A 16,730-nucleotide genomic window follows, 5' to 3' on the forward strand; every position below is an offset into this window, starting at 1 on the left:
TGTAATTATCTGTCTGACCTCTTGCTTTTTTCAGAGCTCTGTATCAGGTGATGTTTGTGTTCTCCACCTATGACTGATTAATACCCCCAATAATTCTGTGCGCAAGACTTTGCCCGCTTCTTTTTGGGTGGCACACAGTCTCGTGCACAAATGTTTGGCTTGTTAGTGTATCGTCATGGCCAAGTGATTAGCGTGGTGCTTCCACTAATTATTAGCTCAGGTAATTCCTGGGTTTGGCTGCAGCCGTTGTGGGCAGCTTCTCTGGAGCAGCCGCCGTTGTGACAAAAGTATTTGTCACTCGGGAGCTGCATCAGACTTTAGGGCAGCTACTTACCTGTCTCCATAGGTCAGTAGTGTTTAATTTACAAGTTTATTGAAGGACCAGCTTTCTTGATCTATGGTCTGCGACAGCACCGTACCTTAGACCTGCTCATTTTATTTCTGCAGATGAGGTACCTTCTTTCCTGTACCCTTACTCTCCAGTGTGGCTTTTTTTTCCAGCACTGGGCAACCGCCTGAGGCTTCTTGCTGTCACAACTTGTTTTTTAAGGTTATTCCAACAGAATCTGCAGTTTTGTCTTGAATTCTGTTTGTATTTGACTTTATTTTCTACCTCAGGTCCTTCCTAGTGGCTTCAATTTCAGCCGGTTCATGCTTGCTCAAAAAAGAGTGACCTGGGGACTGGAGGCTTGGACACGTCTTCGTCTGCACTCTCGTGCATTCAGTTGCCAGCACAATTTAAGCTTTTGGAGTTTTATTATTATTTATTTATTGGTTAGAAAGACTTTGAATTACTTCTGTTCAGGCCTGCTTTCTAAAACTGTGTGTGATACTGCTACTTTTTGATGACTTCTTCTCTCAGGGGTGATTATCTATATTGTGAGCTTTAGTAGCTTATTTCCAAGTTACTTACGCTGAATCCTAAATAGCTGATTTGCTTACGTTTACTATATTTATTGTTCTGGGGCAAAATTTCTTAAGGGTCAAGAAACAGTTTCTTTAAACTCAAGTCCCATTAAGATATCTGACTAAATTTTTATTATTTTTTTTGGTATAGGCAGCTGGAATTTCCCAGCGTTTTTGCCTCTAGATTTAATTGCCTCTCATCAGCTGGCCGCTCGCTAACCTCTTCCTGGCCAGTGTGCTCCCAGCACGGCGTCCCCCGCTCCGGAGTCGTCAGAGCGTTCGCTCTTTGGTCTGAGAGACGTGGCCACAGCGAGTTGTCTCTAGGTGATGCAGTCACAGAATGTGTATTAATGCAGTATTTTACATAGTAAAGGAAAAGAGTTGGCAACAACTGTGAACGTAATGAATTGCAGAAGAAGGGGGACAGAAGATTTCATTTTTTCCAGTTGCCTTCCTCATAGCTTTGCTAGCCTAAGGAATTACTAAATTTAGAGCTGACCTTCTTAATAAATGTACCAGAACTATCACAAGCAAAGACATTCAGGAGATGTTAGTGTTGAATATGTCAGGGTATGGTTAGCACGTCTTCAACTTTCATGACATTGGCCTTTGTGAAAGGAATGCTGGCTATTCAGTAGGTCTAACTTTTGATCCCATGGATGTTTTGTTTTAAATAGGAGGAAAAATACAAGATGCTTTTTGACACTAATGTGTTTTTTCAACTGTAATGTCTTTTGTTTGTGTTGTAGGGTCCGTGGTAGATACAGTGTTTCTCAAGTAAGTAACACTGCAAAAATTGCCAGTTAACAAAACTAGTGTTTTCAGGAGTACTGGTAGTGATAGTTACATTTGTGTTTGCTTATACTGACATATATAACTTGTCAAAATAAATTTAGTTTGTTCATCTTTAACACAGGAACAGGCTTATCGAGTTAGAGGTAACTTTTCCACTACCTAGAAAAATTGAGAGATTGTAGAAATAATCTGAAATATGGAAAACTGTTTCCATTGTGTTTTCAGTAGAAAGCACAGGATAATTGTTACACTGTTGGCTTTACTGCTAGTGTGGATCATCCTAACAAATAGTTCCACCCAAGCCAGAAATGCAGATTCTGGGCTTGTCAGCGGAGGTTTGGGAAACTTAAACTTTCCGACCCTTTTGCTAGTGACATTCCTGGAAAGTAAACACCCAAGCAGAACAGCTCAGCGGGATCAGAAAGTGTGCTGGGGTAAGTAATGCGGAGAGTTGATGATGGACATTTTAGTGTCAGAATCTTGAGAGGAAATCAAAGTAAGCCACAGAGTCTACAAGTGCATGTATAAGAGAAATGCAAGCAGTACTCTAACATAAAAGTGCCTTCCCGAGGCTATTCTGTGAAGAAATATAATACAGGAAAAAACAACGCAGGTAGAGAAGCAGAAAAAGAAAAGAAAAAGGAAATCTACAAAGGTGTTTTTCCAGGATACAACCATTCCTCAAAAATCTTTTTAAAACAAATGGAACAAGGAATCTGACTGGAATGCTAGGCTTGCTTTTTGTCAGATGAAGAAATATTTGCTGTGTTGGGAAGGAAAAGCCAGTTTGAGCATAGGTGCTCACGCTGCCAAAAGGCTGCTAGAATTCACCATAATATCCAGCTGCAGATTCATCTTGTTCTTATAATCTGTTCCTTCTAGAAATACACAGATGAGGGAGCATTTGACCTTTCTTTGCTGTTGCCTTCTGCTGCGGAGGAGGATCTCAGGGGTCTGCAGCAAGCAGTGCTGCTGTTGCACGGGTATACGTTGGGTTACAGACCACGTGAAGTGCACGTTTCTGTCACAACACAACTAATGAAAATGTCCCGTGTGGCTCTAGGATCTCACCTGCTTCAGGCTTTGGCGGCAAAGGGTCTTGTGACTCAAAGATCTTGTCTTTTCCCTTCCCCTGGGGACTGGCAGAAAGCAGAGGAGCATCTCACGTACTGAAGCTTGGGACTGAAAAGTCACGTAGAGGAGAGTGGGGCCTTCTGTGGTCCACAGTCACCTTCCACAATTCCAGGATTTCTCAACCCATTCCAGGTGTCTTTGTTCTGCCAGTAGTTGGCACGGTTTCAGGATGGTTTCCTTTTAAATCAGTTTTGTGAAAGCATTTTGGTTTTTTTTTCTGAATAATAAATTTTTTTTCTAACAGTCTCTTGTAGAATGCCATTCATCTGCAGCTCCCTTTTCCTTAGTGACAGGTAGTCCTTGTGGATCCAGCCTGGAGAAGTGTACCAAAAAGAATGTTTTTAAGATAATTAAGAGAAAGGCAAGTTCATTACTTTGTCAGCACTTTTTCTTCTGAGCAGCAGCTCACTGCTACGTGATAAAAGTAAGTTAGCAGGATCCCAAGGGAGATGTTCCCACATGCCTTTTGCCCCTTTTGAAGGGCACGGGCAAAGCTAAATGACACTTGCTGCATCTCCAAGTTTTTCTTGTTTTATTTCTGGGATTATTTTTTTTTTCTTCCTTAATTACCACTTCAGGAAGATTTCCAAATTGTAGAACCAGGAGGAGAAGAAGTAACATGCCGTTAGCTTGGTGGGAGAGGCTTATCCAAATATGCGAGTGGTCTGTGGTTTTACTTGAGTTGAGTGACTTAAACTGCCGTCCCTTTTGCGAGGCTGGGAGATGCCGAGAGACTTTCCGTTGTGCTAGTCAGCTCGAATCCGACTGTCTTGATGCCATCTGCCGTGGTGTAACTGAGCATGGACGGGAAGCGCGTTTTTAGCTGTTGAAGGGAGCAGCCGCCTTCTGCTGTGAGTGGAGGGTAACTCGTCTTCCTTGCGTGCGGTGCGGGGTAAGGCTTGAGAGTCGCTCTGGGTTTGGCAGAATGGGAGAAGAGAGTCGACTGGGTGGACCAGAGTCTAGGTTAAAACAGATCTTAAGGAACATCCACTTGGTGTGTTGCCAGGGCATTTATTTTTATTTTTTTTTCAATCGGAAAACAATAAAACCCATGGTACATAGTTTTGAAACTCGATGGAAAGAGAAATTGACTGCGGGTGCAACGGTGAGGAAAGTGATTTCCAGTGATTTTTGAAGAACCTTATGAACACACGTCCCTGCGTTTGCCGAGATGTGCAGGAGGTTGGGGAGAAGGCGATCCCAAATCTGGCAGTGCTGCCCTGGCTGCAGATCTCCCAAATTTCAGAGAAGCCAACAGAACTCCTGGGTGTGCCCCTGCAGGAGGGACCAGCTGCAGCAGGCTGGCCGGTAAAGCCGTGGGGGCATCATAGTCAATCGCTGTCTGCCCTTTATCTTTCCGGGATAACGTAACTCCGTGCGTAGAATTCATCAGGCTGAAATTTTAAAGGCTGATTTGTAGGCAGATCACAAAGTCAGTCACGGGTAGTAAAATCTCATCACACCGGGCAGTGCTGGTGTACGTGAGTTCATTTCTTCAGATGCTGGATCTTCATCACCTTTCCTGATATGTCCTCCCCAGGAGCACAGCCCTTCTGCCTCGGATGCCAGGGCAGGGCCCAGCTGTGACACTCGTGGCCTTTAGGGCTGGGTGTTGCAGCGCGCTGTTGTTGCCTGAAGAGAGTGTTTTCGGAAAAAACTTCCAGAAGTTTTACCTGAAGAGAGAACATTTCAGGGAGTGATTTGTCTGCCACCTCCGAAAAAATTGTAGTTTCAGATCAAGTATTCAGTGCTATACAGAAATTCTTAAAAGTCAGTATTTGAAGCATCCTCACCATCTAACTTCCACTTGAGGCATAACTGCAAGTACAAGAAAAAAAAAATTTAAAAGTTGGTTCTTACCATAGTTCCAGTTTACCATATGTATGGTAGTGGTGGAAATGTTCAGTGTCAGCTGGAAACCATTCAGGAAATTTTTAATAGTGTATTGAGTGGATAATTTAATCACAGCTTCATGCACTCCCTGGATCTGACCCATATGCAAGTAAGAGAAAATCCCTTTTCCCTTTTTTGACGCTTGCATGATGACCCTCGTTCCCCATCTATGTGATGCTCTTCCATTAGTTCCTGCCAGAGGAAGTTAGGCTAAAATTTAGCATTACATGCAATGCAGATGCTTTAAAAAAAATCATCTAAATATCAATTTCCAAATGAAGTTATGTTGTGATGGGCTCAGTTGGTTTTTGGTTGGTTTTTTTTTTTGTTAGTTGATTTATTCCTGCTCTGACTTTGAGTAAGAAGACTTGGAAAGGCTAGTAGTTTTCTGTGGTGAATATTCACTTTATCATCTTTGCTGTTAGAGTGTGCAGCACTAAAGATCACAAGTGCTGGAACTGCTCTCCTGGTTTGTTTGTTTGCTTTTAAAGTATCACGAATATCCCATCAAGGAAAAACACATAGTGTGCTCACATTTGAGACTAAAGATAAGTTTTTATAGATTTTACTGTCCTGAGTGTATCGTATAACAGATGACTATAACATAAAACAAGATTTGTTTCTCAAGTTGCAAATAATTTTTTGTTTCCCATTCAGGAATGGAGGCAGCATTCCTGTCGTAGGAGTCCGTGTGGCGTGCCGCTTCGTACCCGGGGAAACGGGCAGGGACACAGGATGAGGGATGCATAAATCTGCTTGTTATTTTCATCTGGGGCTCACGTGGTGGTTGTTTGACTCTGGTTATAATATTCTTGCACGTAGAAACTGAAGGGTGTTGAACATGTTGATTCCTTGAAACTTCATTTGCACAGACAAAGCGTGCTGTTTTCTAATGCTAACGGTCTACAAGCAAGCTGGTGCTGTAATTTGATTTCTGCAACCTTTTGAACCGTCTTAAGGAACTGCAAACGCTTTGATGCGACTCATGGTTAGTGTAACTGAACACCTTCTGGTCACCGGCACTCTCCCTGCGTTGGTCTGGATGCGAACTTGAGAAATAATGGGACGGCAAAGTGGAAATCTCTGTGAGCAGGTTCCCTTCTCCTTCACAGGAAAGGCTGAGGACATTCTCAGCCCACCACGCTGTGTAGTACCTGAAAGCAGTTGTCTGGGACACTGACAGCCGTCAGATGTTTTGGTGTGCTGCGGACAGATCTTCATTTCTCTGACGTCTCCGTAGCATAAGGCTGAAATACGCGATTTGAATGTGGCAGCCGACCGTGTAGAGCTCTGCGTGTTCTGCTCGGCCGGATCCCGGGGGGTGTTAGTCACAGGGCTGGGTCTTACTGGAGATGACACGGCAGGGAGGCAGAAAACTTGGAAGGGAACAGGTCTTACCCCATCCGCATCTGCAGCTTCCTTGTGCCGGTGGTGCGAGGGGCGTGTGTACGTTGAATATGGCCATGATTACAGGGAACAGATTCATAGACTTTTGGGGATGTGTGCATGCAGTTTTCACTTACTGGTGCTTGTTCAGATGAAAGCAATTTGATAAAACTTTTTGGCCTGTAGTGGGTGTCATTTACACTAGTAATGGTAGCCACTAAAACAATGTGGTTAGTGTCCATCGGGAACTCTGCTGTGTTTCACAGCATAGCTGTACCGATCCAAAAAACCTGTAGTAAAATGACTGCAGTGGCAGAGGAGCGTTAAAACACCTGCAACTTGACCGTAACTTAGAAAACCAGCTGCCTGCTGGCATACGATTTAATTTTCAGTGCAGTTTAGTTGCAGGCTTTGTTGTTTTGGTCTTCTTTTTAATCACAGAATCACAGAATGTTGGGGGTTGGAAGGGACCTCAAAAGATCATCTAGTCCAGCCCCTGCCAGAGCAGGATCACCTACAGTAGGTCCCACAAGAACGCATCGAGGCGGGGTTTGAACGTCTCCAGAGCAGGAGACTCCACACCCTCCCTGGGCAGCCTGGCTCTGTCACCCTCACAGGGAAAAAGTTTTTAATATTTTTGTGGAACCTCCTATGTTCCAAATCTTTAGACTCATCTGTATTTGTAAAACATGTAAAATAGTGCAGTAACCACGTTGCATGCCACGTACCCTGACTTCATTTCCCCAGAGTGTTCATTCCGGTGTTGTTACGGCGAGGCAGCAGGCAGAGCATCTCGGCGCTCTCGGGCACGGCGGGCAGCGCGTGGTGTCTGGGTAAAAAGAAGACTGAGGGAGTTTAATATTGTAGCATCCATAAAAAATGGGAGCACTTTATTAACGGAGACTGTGTAAAGCTTTCTTATGGAAGGAGTTTGCATTAATGCATTTTATTGTTCCATCTAAGGAGGTGAAATGATAAGCCTAGTGTCATGCACAGGTTTTTGACTATTCTGTTAAATAGGTTTTAATAGTTAATGTTTTTATTCTCATGCATTTCCAAGCAGCAATTATTTCCAAGAATAAAGATAATTAAATTTGTCTCGATGCTCTCAGGATTAAAAGGGAGAAAGCTGTATTCTAGTCTGCATCACCAGAGATGAGGAGTCCTGCCCTGATTTGCCCTTCAGATTTGGGCAGCGCAGTAGCTGGTCCCGTCCCGCTTCCATGAGTTGTGGCAGCGGCGAGAAGCGTTGCCTGTCGATGCCGTTTCGGAGGCAGGCTCCGAAAAGATGCCGAGCCTGGTGGCTGGTTTGGCCCCGGGGTAGGTGGGGAGGGGGAGAAGGCCGTAATCCCTCTCGGCCGTGTGCGAGCGGGGTTTTCTCGCGCTGGCTCGCGGGGCCATGTGACTTTTGGCCATATTAGCAGGTTTATCCCAGCCTGGTCCCTCTGACTAAAGGGCATTCTGGGATTGCAGCAGTTGCTTTGGAACAACAATGTCCTTTTTGTAAGAATCTGACGCTTCTTAAAAGATGGAACATGACATCATCACCGCCGATCCAAGAAACATTCCTTCAATAACACTGAGTGTGCTCTGGTTATCAGCTCCCTTCCCCCAGCTCCTTTCCCTCGCTTTTCTGACTGATGCTTTTTGTCTATTGTTTCGTCGGGGGCTGTAAATGCGAAACAGTTGTCTTTCAGTGTTATGTGCTTGTTAGAGCTGGAATCAAGTGCAATGTTGTTGGCTCCTTTGAAAGAAGGAAAGAAAAATAACCAAAAAGAAACTTTCTCTTCCAGTCTTCATAAACGTAGCGTGCTTCAGGTACGGGCTGAATCGAGGCTAATTATTTCCCTTCCCACGCGGTATTAGTTGCTGCGTTATGCAACGGAAGGTGGAGATATCGCAGTCCCGTTCCTTTGCACCTCGCTTGGCTTCGCTGCCGGGCGGCTTTATCCTGTGCTGGTGCCGTCTCCTTCGCGGGCTCCTGCGGTGATCCCGCAGCGATCCGAGCCGCGCGTGCCCACGAGTGCGGGATCGCGGAGTTGTGAACGGCTGCACGTTTTCTGCGTGTATATAGATACACATAGGTTGTTATACCAGGTCCACCGCTGGGATTTTCCTCAGCCCCTGCAAGCGGGCTAGCATGGAAACACATCTTGGATCGCGTTAAAAATCTTTTAGGATGCCGGCTGTTTGGAGGAAAGCTATGAAAATGCTGGATTTTGCTTCCCTTCCCTGCGTTCTCTCTCCCACGCATATCTTCGTCAGGAAAACTGGAGACTCTTGCAGGCTTCACCACTAGGTATGTCTGGGCTGTCTCTCGCACAGCCGTGCTCTCCTTGTGCCATGCTGGCAGTTTGCACTAACGAGGAGCAGGCAGCCTTTGGCACTTCCACGTGCTGCAACTGCCTAGAGAAGAGTGCCATCGAGTGTAAACATGCAGGTGTCTTTTTCCATCCTTGTAGGAATTTGTTCCACAGGGAGGGAAAAACAAGCGATTCATTGGTGGTCTATGGGCTTGGAGAAAGGGGGAGTTCTCATGTCCAGAAAAGGAGGAAAAATGGACGGGGAAAGGGCCTTTTGATAGGTTCATTAAACTGAGGTTTGCTGTCTTTTTTATTGTTGTTGTTTTTTCCATTCTGAAGATGTAAAACTTCTTTGAAAACCGAATTTGAGATCTGAAATATGAATTAAAGAAGCACAAGTCTTGACCAGAGAGGGATTTTGGGAAAGAAGTGAGCTGTGCGATTAGCTGTTTGCCAGTGACACCAAATTGTTATTACTGGTGACAATTCCAGAGAATTGAGAGGAAATCCTAAGACCCAGGGCCCTTCCTTTAGGGCGGGGAGAAGTGCATTTCGCTTGTAGTTGTTGTTTGGCTTCAACTGTTGTAAAGATATAGTAAGATTTTTGCACAACTCGAAAATATACTTTTATTCTGGATAGATTCCAAGACACACTTTGAGTAAATGGAAGCAAATACATGGTGCAGACAGAAAGGATTTCCTACATTCCCATTGGCACCTGAAATTGCAAGTTCCTCTGAAGAAATTGTTTGCCAGTGGACAGTTGTAGAAAGCTGTGTCATGTTCCGTCACAACTGAAATGTTTGTTTGCATCTGCTGAAGCAGAGTAAAAAGACGTGTCGTGTGTGGAACTGGGTATCTCCTGCTCTGGCTGCTGCTCCTCTAAAGAAGGGGGTTGAAGAGTGGGCACTTTAGGATAGAGAACATGAATTTCCATAAGCGAAAAAGACAAAAAGGACCATGACTTATTTTGTTGTGGAAGGAGAAGCTTTAGAGAGGCCTCCTGTGCGTGCTGAAAAGAGTAAAGATTGGTCTCTGGCTGCTCATTAACTGGAGTACAATTGCAGAAGAGAAAAATAGTGAGCTGAATTGAAAATAATGTAAATACAGATCGGTAATTGGCAGTGGTAGTTCACACACATCATACTCGTACCGTGTAACTTGTCTTACAAAGGCCATGTTTTAGACGCGTGTGTGCAGTTGTGCCGTCTGCTTCACAAAGTCCGAACGACACTTTGAGCCATAGCGGGTGTAACCGGTCAGAGGGCGGGTGTCGAGGAAACACGGGCTCACTCCTCACAAACTGGCGACGGCTGTACCTCGGAGAGATGCTGCTGACCGCTCTGCAGGAGCCTGCGCAGATCCTGGCGCAAGAAACATGTCTCAGTTTGCGTTTCGGTTTTGTTGGTGTTCTGTAGAAGCGTGGCGGTGTGACCGTGACATTATCCCAGCGGGCAGGTTGCCTTGCTTCCCACACCAGGGGCGCTTGCTCGGGAAGAAGGGGAAGCTGCTCTGCTGTAGCTTTGTTTCTGACGCTCGGAGAAGAGGATAATCAGTGAAGGCTTGCAATCTTTTTCTTGCAGTAATCCATGCTGAAGAGGCTCCATTCATACAGATGAACCAAGGGTTGAGGCAGCACTTTAAACCCAGATAGTCGGTCGGCTCACTGCCCAGCAGGATGCCATCAACCAGCCGAGCGGGCAGCCTGAAGGACCCAGAAATTGCAGAGCTCTTCTTCAAAGAAGATCCAGAAAAGCTCTTCACAGATCTCCGAGAGATTGGCCATGGAAGCTTCGGAGCAGTGTATTTTGTAAGTAGATCCATGACTTGTGAGTTTTAGCTGTGTCTCTTTTTAAACTGTGGACGTAGACTTTTGGAATATATTGAGGAAAAGAAACTACCAGGGATCTTCTTTTATGGTGTTTGGGGCAGAGATATTTTCGTGTGTGTATGTACAGCTTCTGTCGCTTCAGAGGCTCAAAAGTATCTGTAAAGTGTGTGTGTACAACCTGAAAAGCAAAGCTGAAAACGTGGCCATTGCCCAGTGCGTGTGGCTGCATTGTTATGTTGCAAGCAGGGATTTATCTGCAAATTAAAACCTGTGCTCCGTGGATTCCGACTGGCAGTGCAGTTCTCTCGGTCTGATCCTTTCCTTGTCCCTTGAGAGAAACTGAATTCTCTCTCCCTTTGTGCATACCCCCAGGCTCCCTTAGAGCCATTCTTTGTGTTTGACACCTGAGCGGTCGCACTTCTGTTGTCATTTGTGCTGTCATATCCTTCCCTACTGCAGGCAAGAATCCCAGTATTCATCTGCATAAAACTTAATTTGACATGAACGTCTGGACAGCAGAATTTTTCCCAGGCTCCTTCTCTAGCTCATCTGGAGGTGGGATGTCTCACGGTAACCTCCTTTGCAGGTTGCTCTGTGTTAACCGAAGTGCATACTGCGAGACCTTCATTAAAAAACCATTTTCCTCAGAAAACCTTTTCACATTTATAATTATAGGAGGTGTGGCCAAACCTGCCAATTTCCCTTCAGAAAGCCATTTGTGTCAGTATTCTATGAGATGCCTATTCATAATTGCAGCCGACCATGTTGGGAACCTTCCAGCACAAATTTAATGCAGCACAGATGAACTAATTAGGAAAAGCTTCTTAATTTTGTTCCCTGTTTAAAACTATGAGCCACCACTGTCTGGGAACAGATCTGGGGGAGGAAGTGTTTTGCAACGAAGCAGTACTCACCTGCGGCATTTACTTCATCTCGTTTACTCACTTTGGTTAACGAGCGGATATAAGAGGAGGGAGCTGACAAATCTGTCTTCCTGCTATGTGGAAACATTATTGAAGAGATGCTATTGTGGAAACATTATGGAAGTTTTCAGGAAGACTATCTGACCTAGGCAGGTATGGAAACCCAACACAGAGCTCTGGGTGCCGATGGCGTTCCCAGACCTCAATGAGAAGCTGCCTGCCTGGCGTGTGTCGGCTGCCTGAGCTTTGTCGTTGTGGTAAAGGCTGATTGCCCGTTACCAGCTCCTACAAAGAGATCGAAAGTAAGAGGTCATTAATTTCCAAGCCCTTCTTGCTCTTTTTCCCCCACCATTTTCGACTACCAGTTCAGGATAGGTTGGTATTTATTCGCTCAAGAGTGCAATTACTTGCTCGTGCTTGGATTGTGCTTCTTTGACAAGAAGTAAGTCTGATTTGGCATTGGCAGAAAAAGCCAAGTGTAAGCAGCGCCTTGCACTGCTCCAACCCATTTGGGGGCTTTATTTTTCTGAAGAAAGAGTTTCCAACAAAGCAGATAGGCTGTCGCTGTTTCTGTGGAACAGAGTTTTAACCTTTAAGTTTTGTGTTGTATTGCACGTGGTTTTACTGCTAGCAGGTCTAAGAATCTGAAACTGTCTGGTGTAATGTACTCCCTGCATAAAAGATGAGAAAGACAACATGGAGGGAGAAATCTAGTGCGAGTTAAATAAGCATAAAGAACTAAAGCAGGGAAGTGTATGTCTTGGGTCCTTTATTCCTCTGTAAAGCTGAGGAAGAAATTTCTCTTCGATTTCTTTAGCAAGATGTTGATTCTGCTAATGCAAACAATTAAACTTTCTCTAATCAATGTAATATTGGATTGTAGTTAATGGCTTAAAAGCATATTACGAAAGCCGATAACATACTTCACCTTGGCTTCGTTCGCGCTTTGCCTGTGTCACGACTGGAGTTGCTCTGGTCACCAGATGTTGCTCCTTTGCACAGAGTTCTCGGAGGAAAGCAGCATAGATGAGCGTCAATGTCTGCCATGAAAAAAGTCCCGTTCATTTGGGTCGTTTGCATTAGCCACCTTTGTGACATCTTTGGGGCCATTGACTAGGAACCGACTTCTTTCAATTACTCGAGATCACAAGGAAATGAAGAAAGCAAACAAAACTCCGTGATGTCAGTGGGGCTGGAGCGACAGCTGGGACGGTTCCCTCTCGGCCTCGCTGTACAGTGGAGGACAGTGGGTCTCGGGCAAACACAACCAGGGCTTGTCTGCTTGGGTTTTCTAAAGCCTGACACCCCCCTCCCCAGGCTGCTTTCAGGGCACACAGCCTGCTCCAAAAATGTTGATGATAAATACGTGTGGGAGTAATTAACAAGTAGAAAAAAGCCATCTAATACTGAAATCTCCCTCTACTTTTTTTGAATGCGGTTTATTCTTTTTATCGTTAGTTTTACCCACCTTTCTTGTCTTTTATATCCCGAGAAAGGGTGATATGTCACATGAAAACTGGCTCAAAAGGTTCACTCCTGTCTCTTTTTCGATTACATCCCTCAGTGGCAGAAAGTTTGCTGGGTTTTTGTGTTGTTTTTTTTCTTTTCTTTCATGATTGCCATGAATTTTGCTGGTTCACCTCATGGTTTTAGTTTCTTAGAAACTGCAAGTCTGGCACCTCTGAATCATTTTGGTATTATCCTTACCCTACTCCCTGCTCTGCAGTGTAATAATAGCTTTTGCTTGACACAGGAAACCTACTACACTGGAACACTGCAGATGGAGCAGAAGAATAACCCACTCGCTTTTGTTAGAGCTGTGTTCCTTCTGCTCTACTCTAGTATTTTGCTTGCCTGTTTTATTGTGGTTTTTCACCAATTGGAGTGTCTTGGAGATTGTCTCTAATTAATAAAGGTCTGGGAGTCAGAATTTTATTCTTCTTTTTTTTTTCGACTCAAAACCTGAAAATAGACATCCCCCTAACCTTAGAGGTAATAGCAGTAAGACAGTGGGAAGGATCCTTTCAAACAGAAAGAAAATTAAAAATAGTATTGGTTCAAGCGTATCGTAACTGGTTGAAATAAAGACTGAGGGGGAATTCTGGGAATCTCTTTAATGAACAGCAGAATTAAAACATAACTGCAAAACCTTTTTGCAAAAGGCAGAGCCCTGGTACTTCTTTAATCTGTGTTCTGATAGGCTGTGCTTAATAGTACAAATCTATTAAACCCCAGCATTTTCATCAGTCACCAGTGAATGCTGTGGGGTGCACATTATTCTGATTTATATCATGTGGCTTCGTATCCAAGTTGATTATTCTTATCAGAGAGACTCAGAGGTCTTTTCCTCTGCCTCCCTCCCCTGCTGCTGAAATCCCTAAGAGAGGAGCGGCCGGTGTCTTGGCTGGAGCCAGCCTTCCTGCTGCCTCTCCCCCTGCCAGGTAGAATGAGCCGTAGCTTTGGCTAAATTAAACAAAACTTGGTGTCTTTTCTTGGGTAGTTGCTGTCTGAAGTCAGCAAGTCTGCCTTCGGAGTGCGAAAAAATGCCTACGTTTATTGCACGGTGTAAATTACAATATTACTGGACTGAGAAAATGAAAATCTGAAGGGGGGGTCGCTGAGATCGCTGCCACCTTTCTCTCTGTCATCTGCCTTCCTTTAAGACACAGAAGCTCGTTTTTGGGAGCACCGGGGAGAACTGATGGTGTCTGGGCCAGGTACCTGCTCTGCCTCCCCTGACACCTTTGCTTATGTTTGGAACAGAGCGAAGGGGCTGAGCCTTGGTCTGGAAGGGACTTGGGCAGAGAGAGAAGTTGATTTAGGGCAAATCCTTTCCACTTGAATCAGAGCTGTTTTTATAAGCTGTGATTTTTGGTTTAGACGTGACGGTACTCGACTCCTGCAGAGACTTGCTCGATGCTCAGCACAGAAAAATGTCAGACCTTGTCTCACAAAGAGGAGGGTGATCTTTATTCTAATAGATGCAGCAGTCACACCCCTTGGAAGATATTTCAGTTTAATGCTGCAAAAGTGAACTAAGGGATAAAGATTTATATTTTTTTAATGAGTATATTTGTTTTTACATCTTATGGGAAATGAAGATCTGAAGAAACTGATGCATGTTTTCATGTTACAGGCACGTGATGTGCGCACCAATGAAGTGGTGGCCATCAAGAAAATGTCATATAGTGGGAAGCAGTCCAATGAGGTGCGTACAACACATTGTGTATTAAATGTTGACCATTATAAATACTTATTATATGGGATGTTTTTAATTAGCTGGGGTTTGCAGCAAGAGAAATCTTTCCTATAACTCTAAAAGTGAATTGTAAAGGGTATTGTCTAAACAGAAGAAATGAGTTTACTGTTGATGGTGTATTTCTGCCTTGTCTGCTCTTGGAGAAGATGGACAGGGCTCTTTCCTTCCAGCCACAAAGGGCTCTTCAGTGGGACCATGTAAATGTGTAGAAAGCAAAACAGAAAATTAAAAATGATAGGTCTATGTGTTAGTGTGCCTTGTTGCCCTGAGATGTTCCATTGTAAATGCCTTCCGCAATAACCGTGCTGCTCACTGGGCAAAGGAATAACAGCCGTGGGTGCAGCAGCGAAAGGTACAGAGGGAATCTTGCTTGTACAGAGTCGTAAGGCAGAATGCAGCTTTCCCTGGAATGACTGTGCTGATGAGAAGCGAAAACAAAAGCAAACCAGCAGTGAATGGATGAGTGTGAAAATCTCAACAGCAGCATAATTACGAAGAACTGCCAGAGCTGGGGATTAGGGCAGCCTGTGCAGAGAAGTCTGTAAAAGTAGGCCTCGGAGATTTAAACGTTAAGTGTTTTCGTGGCCACCCCAGATGTGTTTTTCCCTAGGATGCTTAACAGAGCTAATTGATTTTGTACTTGGAATGTTTTAAGTGCTGGTACAGATTCGTGAAAAGCCCAACATGACATGAGCAGCTGATGTGGTATTATTTCTGGTAAACGACATCTATCAAGTCGTGGCATGATTTTTTAACCGAAGTCTTTATTGTAAGCATGTTGTTCGAGGCACTTAGGGTTCCCTCCCTCCGTTCTCGATATTCCAGTCTTCAAAGCAGCCTCGCTCCGATGAGTTTGACTAACAGCTCCTTGCTTTCTGTGCCTGCCTTTTGGGCATTGATCATCTGCGCTACAAGGAGCTGAACTATTCCTTCCTCTCCGTGTGTGTCTGTGTGTCTGCGTGGGAGGTAGAGGTGGCTGAGTCTCTCCAGCAGTCCAAAATTCGAGCTTCCTAGTCAAATTTGCTATGTGTGTTTCTATTTTGTCGCTGCGGTGACTTGTTTAACTGCGTACTGATGAAAGAATAATTTGTACTTACTACTTGTCCAACTGTTTTAATTACTGCGAGCTATAAATACTCTGTTCACATGAATGAAACAAACTGTGCATGCTTCAGAAATAGCTTTTATTTGTCTTCAGTGCTTATGTTTCTCTATTTTGAAGAAAGTAATAAGACCAGGATTAAAACACTTTCTATTTTACTGCTGTATTTATTTGTTTTATTCAGAAGTTTGCTAGAGTTATGATCTAGTTTATGTAAAGAGAATTGATTAAGGGCATTCTGGTGTCATTTATATGTACTTTGGTTTCGTACTAAGATTTATCATTGGTGGGAACAATTATTTTCTAAGATAAGGACATAATTTATACTAAAAATAAGTTTAAAAGTTTTGAAATACCTAGTACTCTGCTCTTCATGTGATCTCAGAGGGGTTTTTTTTACGCAGGAGATCATGAATATGTCTTGACTAATAGATCACCTCTCTCTTCCCAATACAGAAGTTGAGTGTGGCGTTTTCTTGGCTTGTCTTTCATTGCTTAGTACCTCAGAGCCTTTGAGGCTGAAGGTGAAAGGCAACTAAGTCATTCTTGTGCTGGGAGGAGGGTGTCAGTGAGAGTTTATATTAGTCGAGCTGCACTAACACCATTCTCATGAAATTTCTGGTGTTGAGAAACCAGTGTTTAGTCAACCGACTGCCTCGGTTGTGACTGCCACGTTCCCTGGTTTCACTTGTTTCTCTAACCTTAAAGTCTTTATGGAGGAACACGAGGGTGTTGCACACGTTTTCCAAAGCATTTGGGAATATAGAACCTCTATCTGCCTGTGGATCCCAGCCACATACCGACTGGGCCTGAGGAACTGTGTGCTGAGAGATTAACAGGACCTGGAGAATAGATTTGGTGATTTCCTCCCGTGGCTGTGTCCAGACGTGCACTGGAACATGACATTTTGGCCTCTTCCGTGCTTTAGAGTTGCACCGGCAGAGCTCCCCTTTATTGTAAACCTGGATTTTATCTGTTTATTCTTTTACTCCTGCAGAACCATTGCTTTACCTAGTAGGTAACTCGTTTAAAACTGGTCCTTGTAAAGGCTAAGCTAGAGATGGAGAAACATTATCACGAATGTCGGTCAGGTATTTGGCAGGTGATAAGTGGAGCCTCCCCCAGTGTCACAGAGTTACTAGGAAGGGCACGTCTTTATAGCTGCAAGAGGTAAGTGAGATCCAGCTGATCCTGCTGA

The 16,730-nt window shown here is 44.2% G+C and overlaps 1 protein-coding gene across 3 annotated transcripts in view; it reads left to right on the forward strand.

The window, feature by feature from the left end:
- The first annotated feature begins 9,999 nt into the window (after positions 1-9,999).
- Positions 10,000-16,730, forward strand: part of TAOK1 (TAO kinase 1) — a 33,757-nt gene continuing 27,026 nt past the window's right edge. For 2 of the 3 annotated variants that reach the window (XM_009874741.1, XM_009874744.1), the window contains exons 1-2: positions 10,000-10,227; positions 14,308-14,379. In XM_009874741.1, the coding sequence (XP_009873043.1) occupies positions 10,096-10,227; positions 14,308-14,379 (204 nt within the window). In that variant the 5' untranslated portion in view covers positions 10,000-10,095. The remainder of the gene's footprint in view (positions 10,228-14,307; positions 14,380-16,730) is intronic. The other variant, XM_009874743.1, reaches the window with a different exon arrangement.

The sequence above is a fragment of the Apaloderma vittatum genome, unplaced genomic scaffold (assembly GCF_000703405.1).
Source record: "Apaloderma vittatum isolate BGI_N311 unplaced genomic scaffold, ASM70340v1 scaffold12588, whole genome shotgun sequence".
Taxonomy (NCBI): domain Eukaryota; kingdom Metazoa; phylum Chordata; class Aves; order Trogoniformes; family Trogonidae; genus Apaloderma; species Apaloderma vittatum.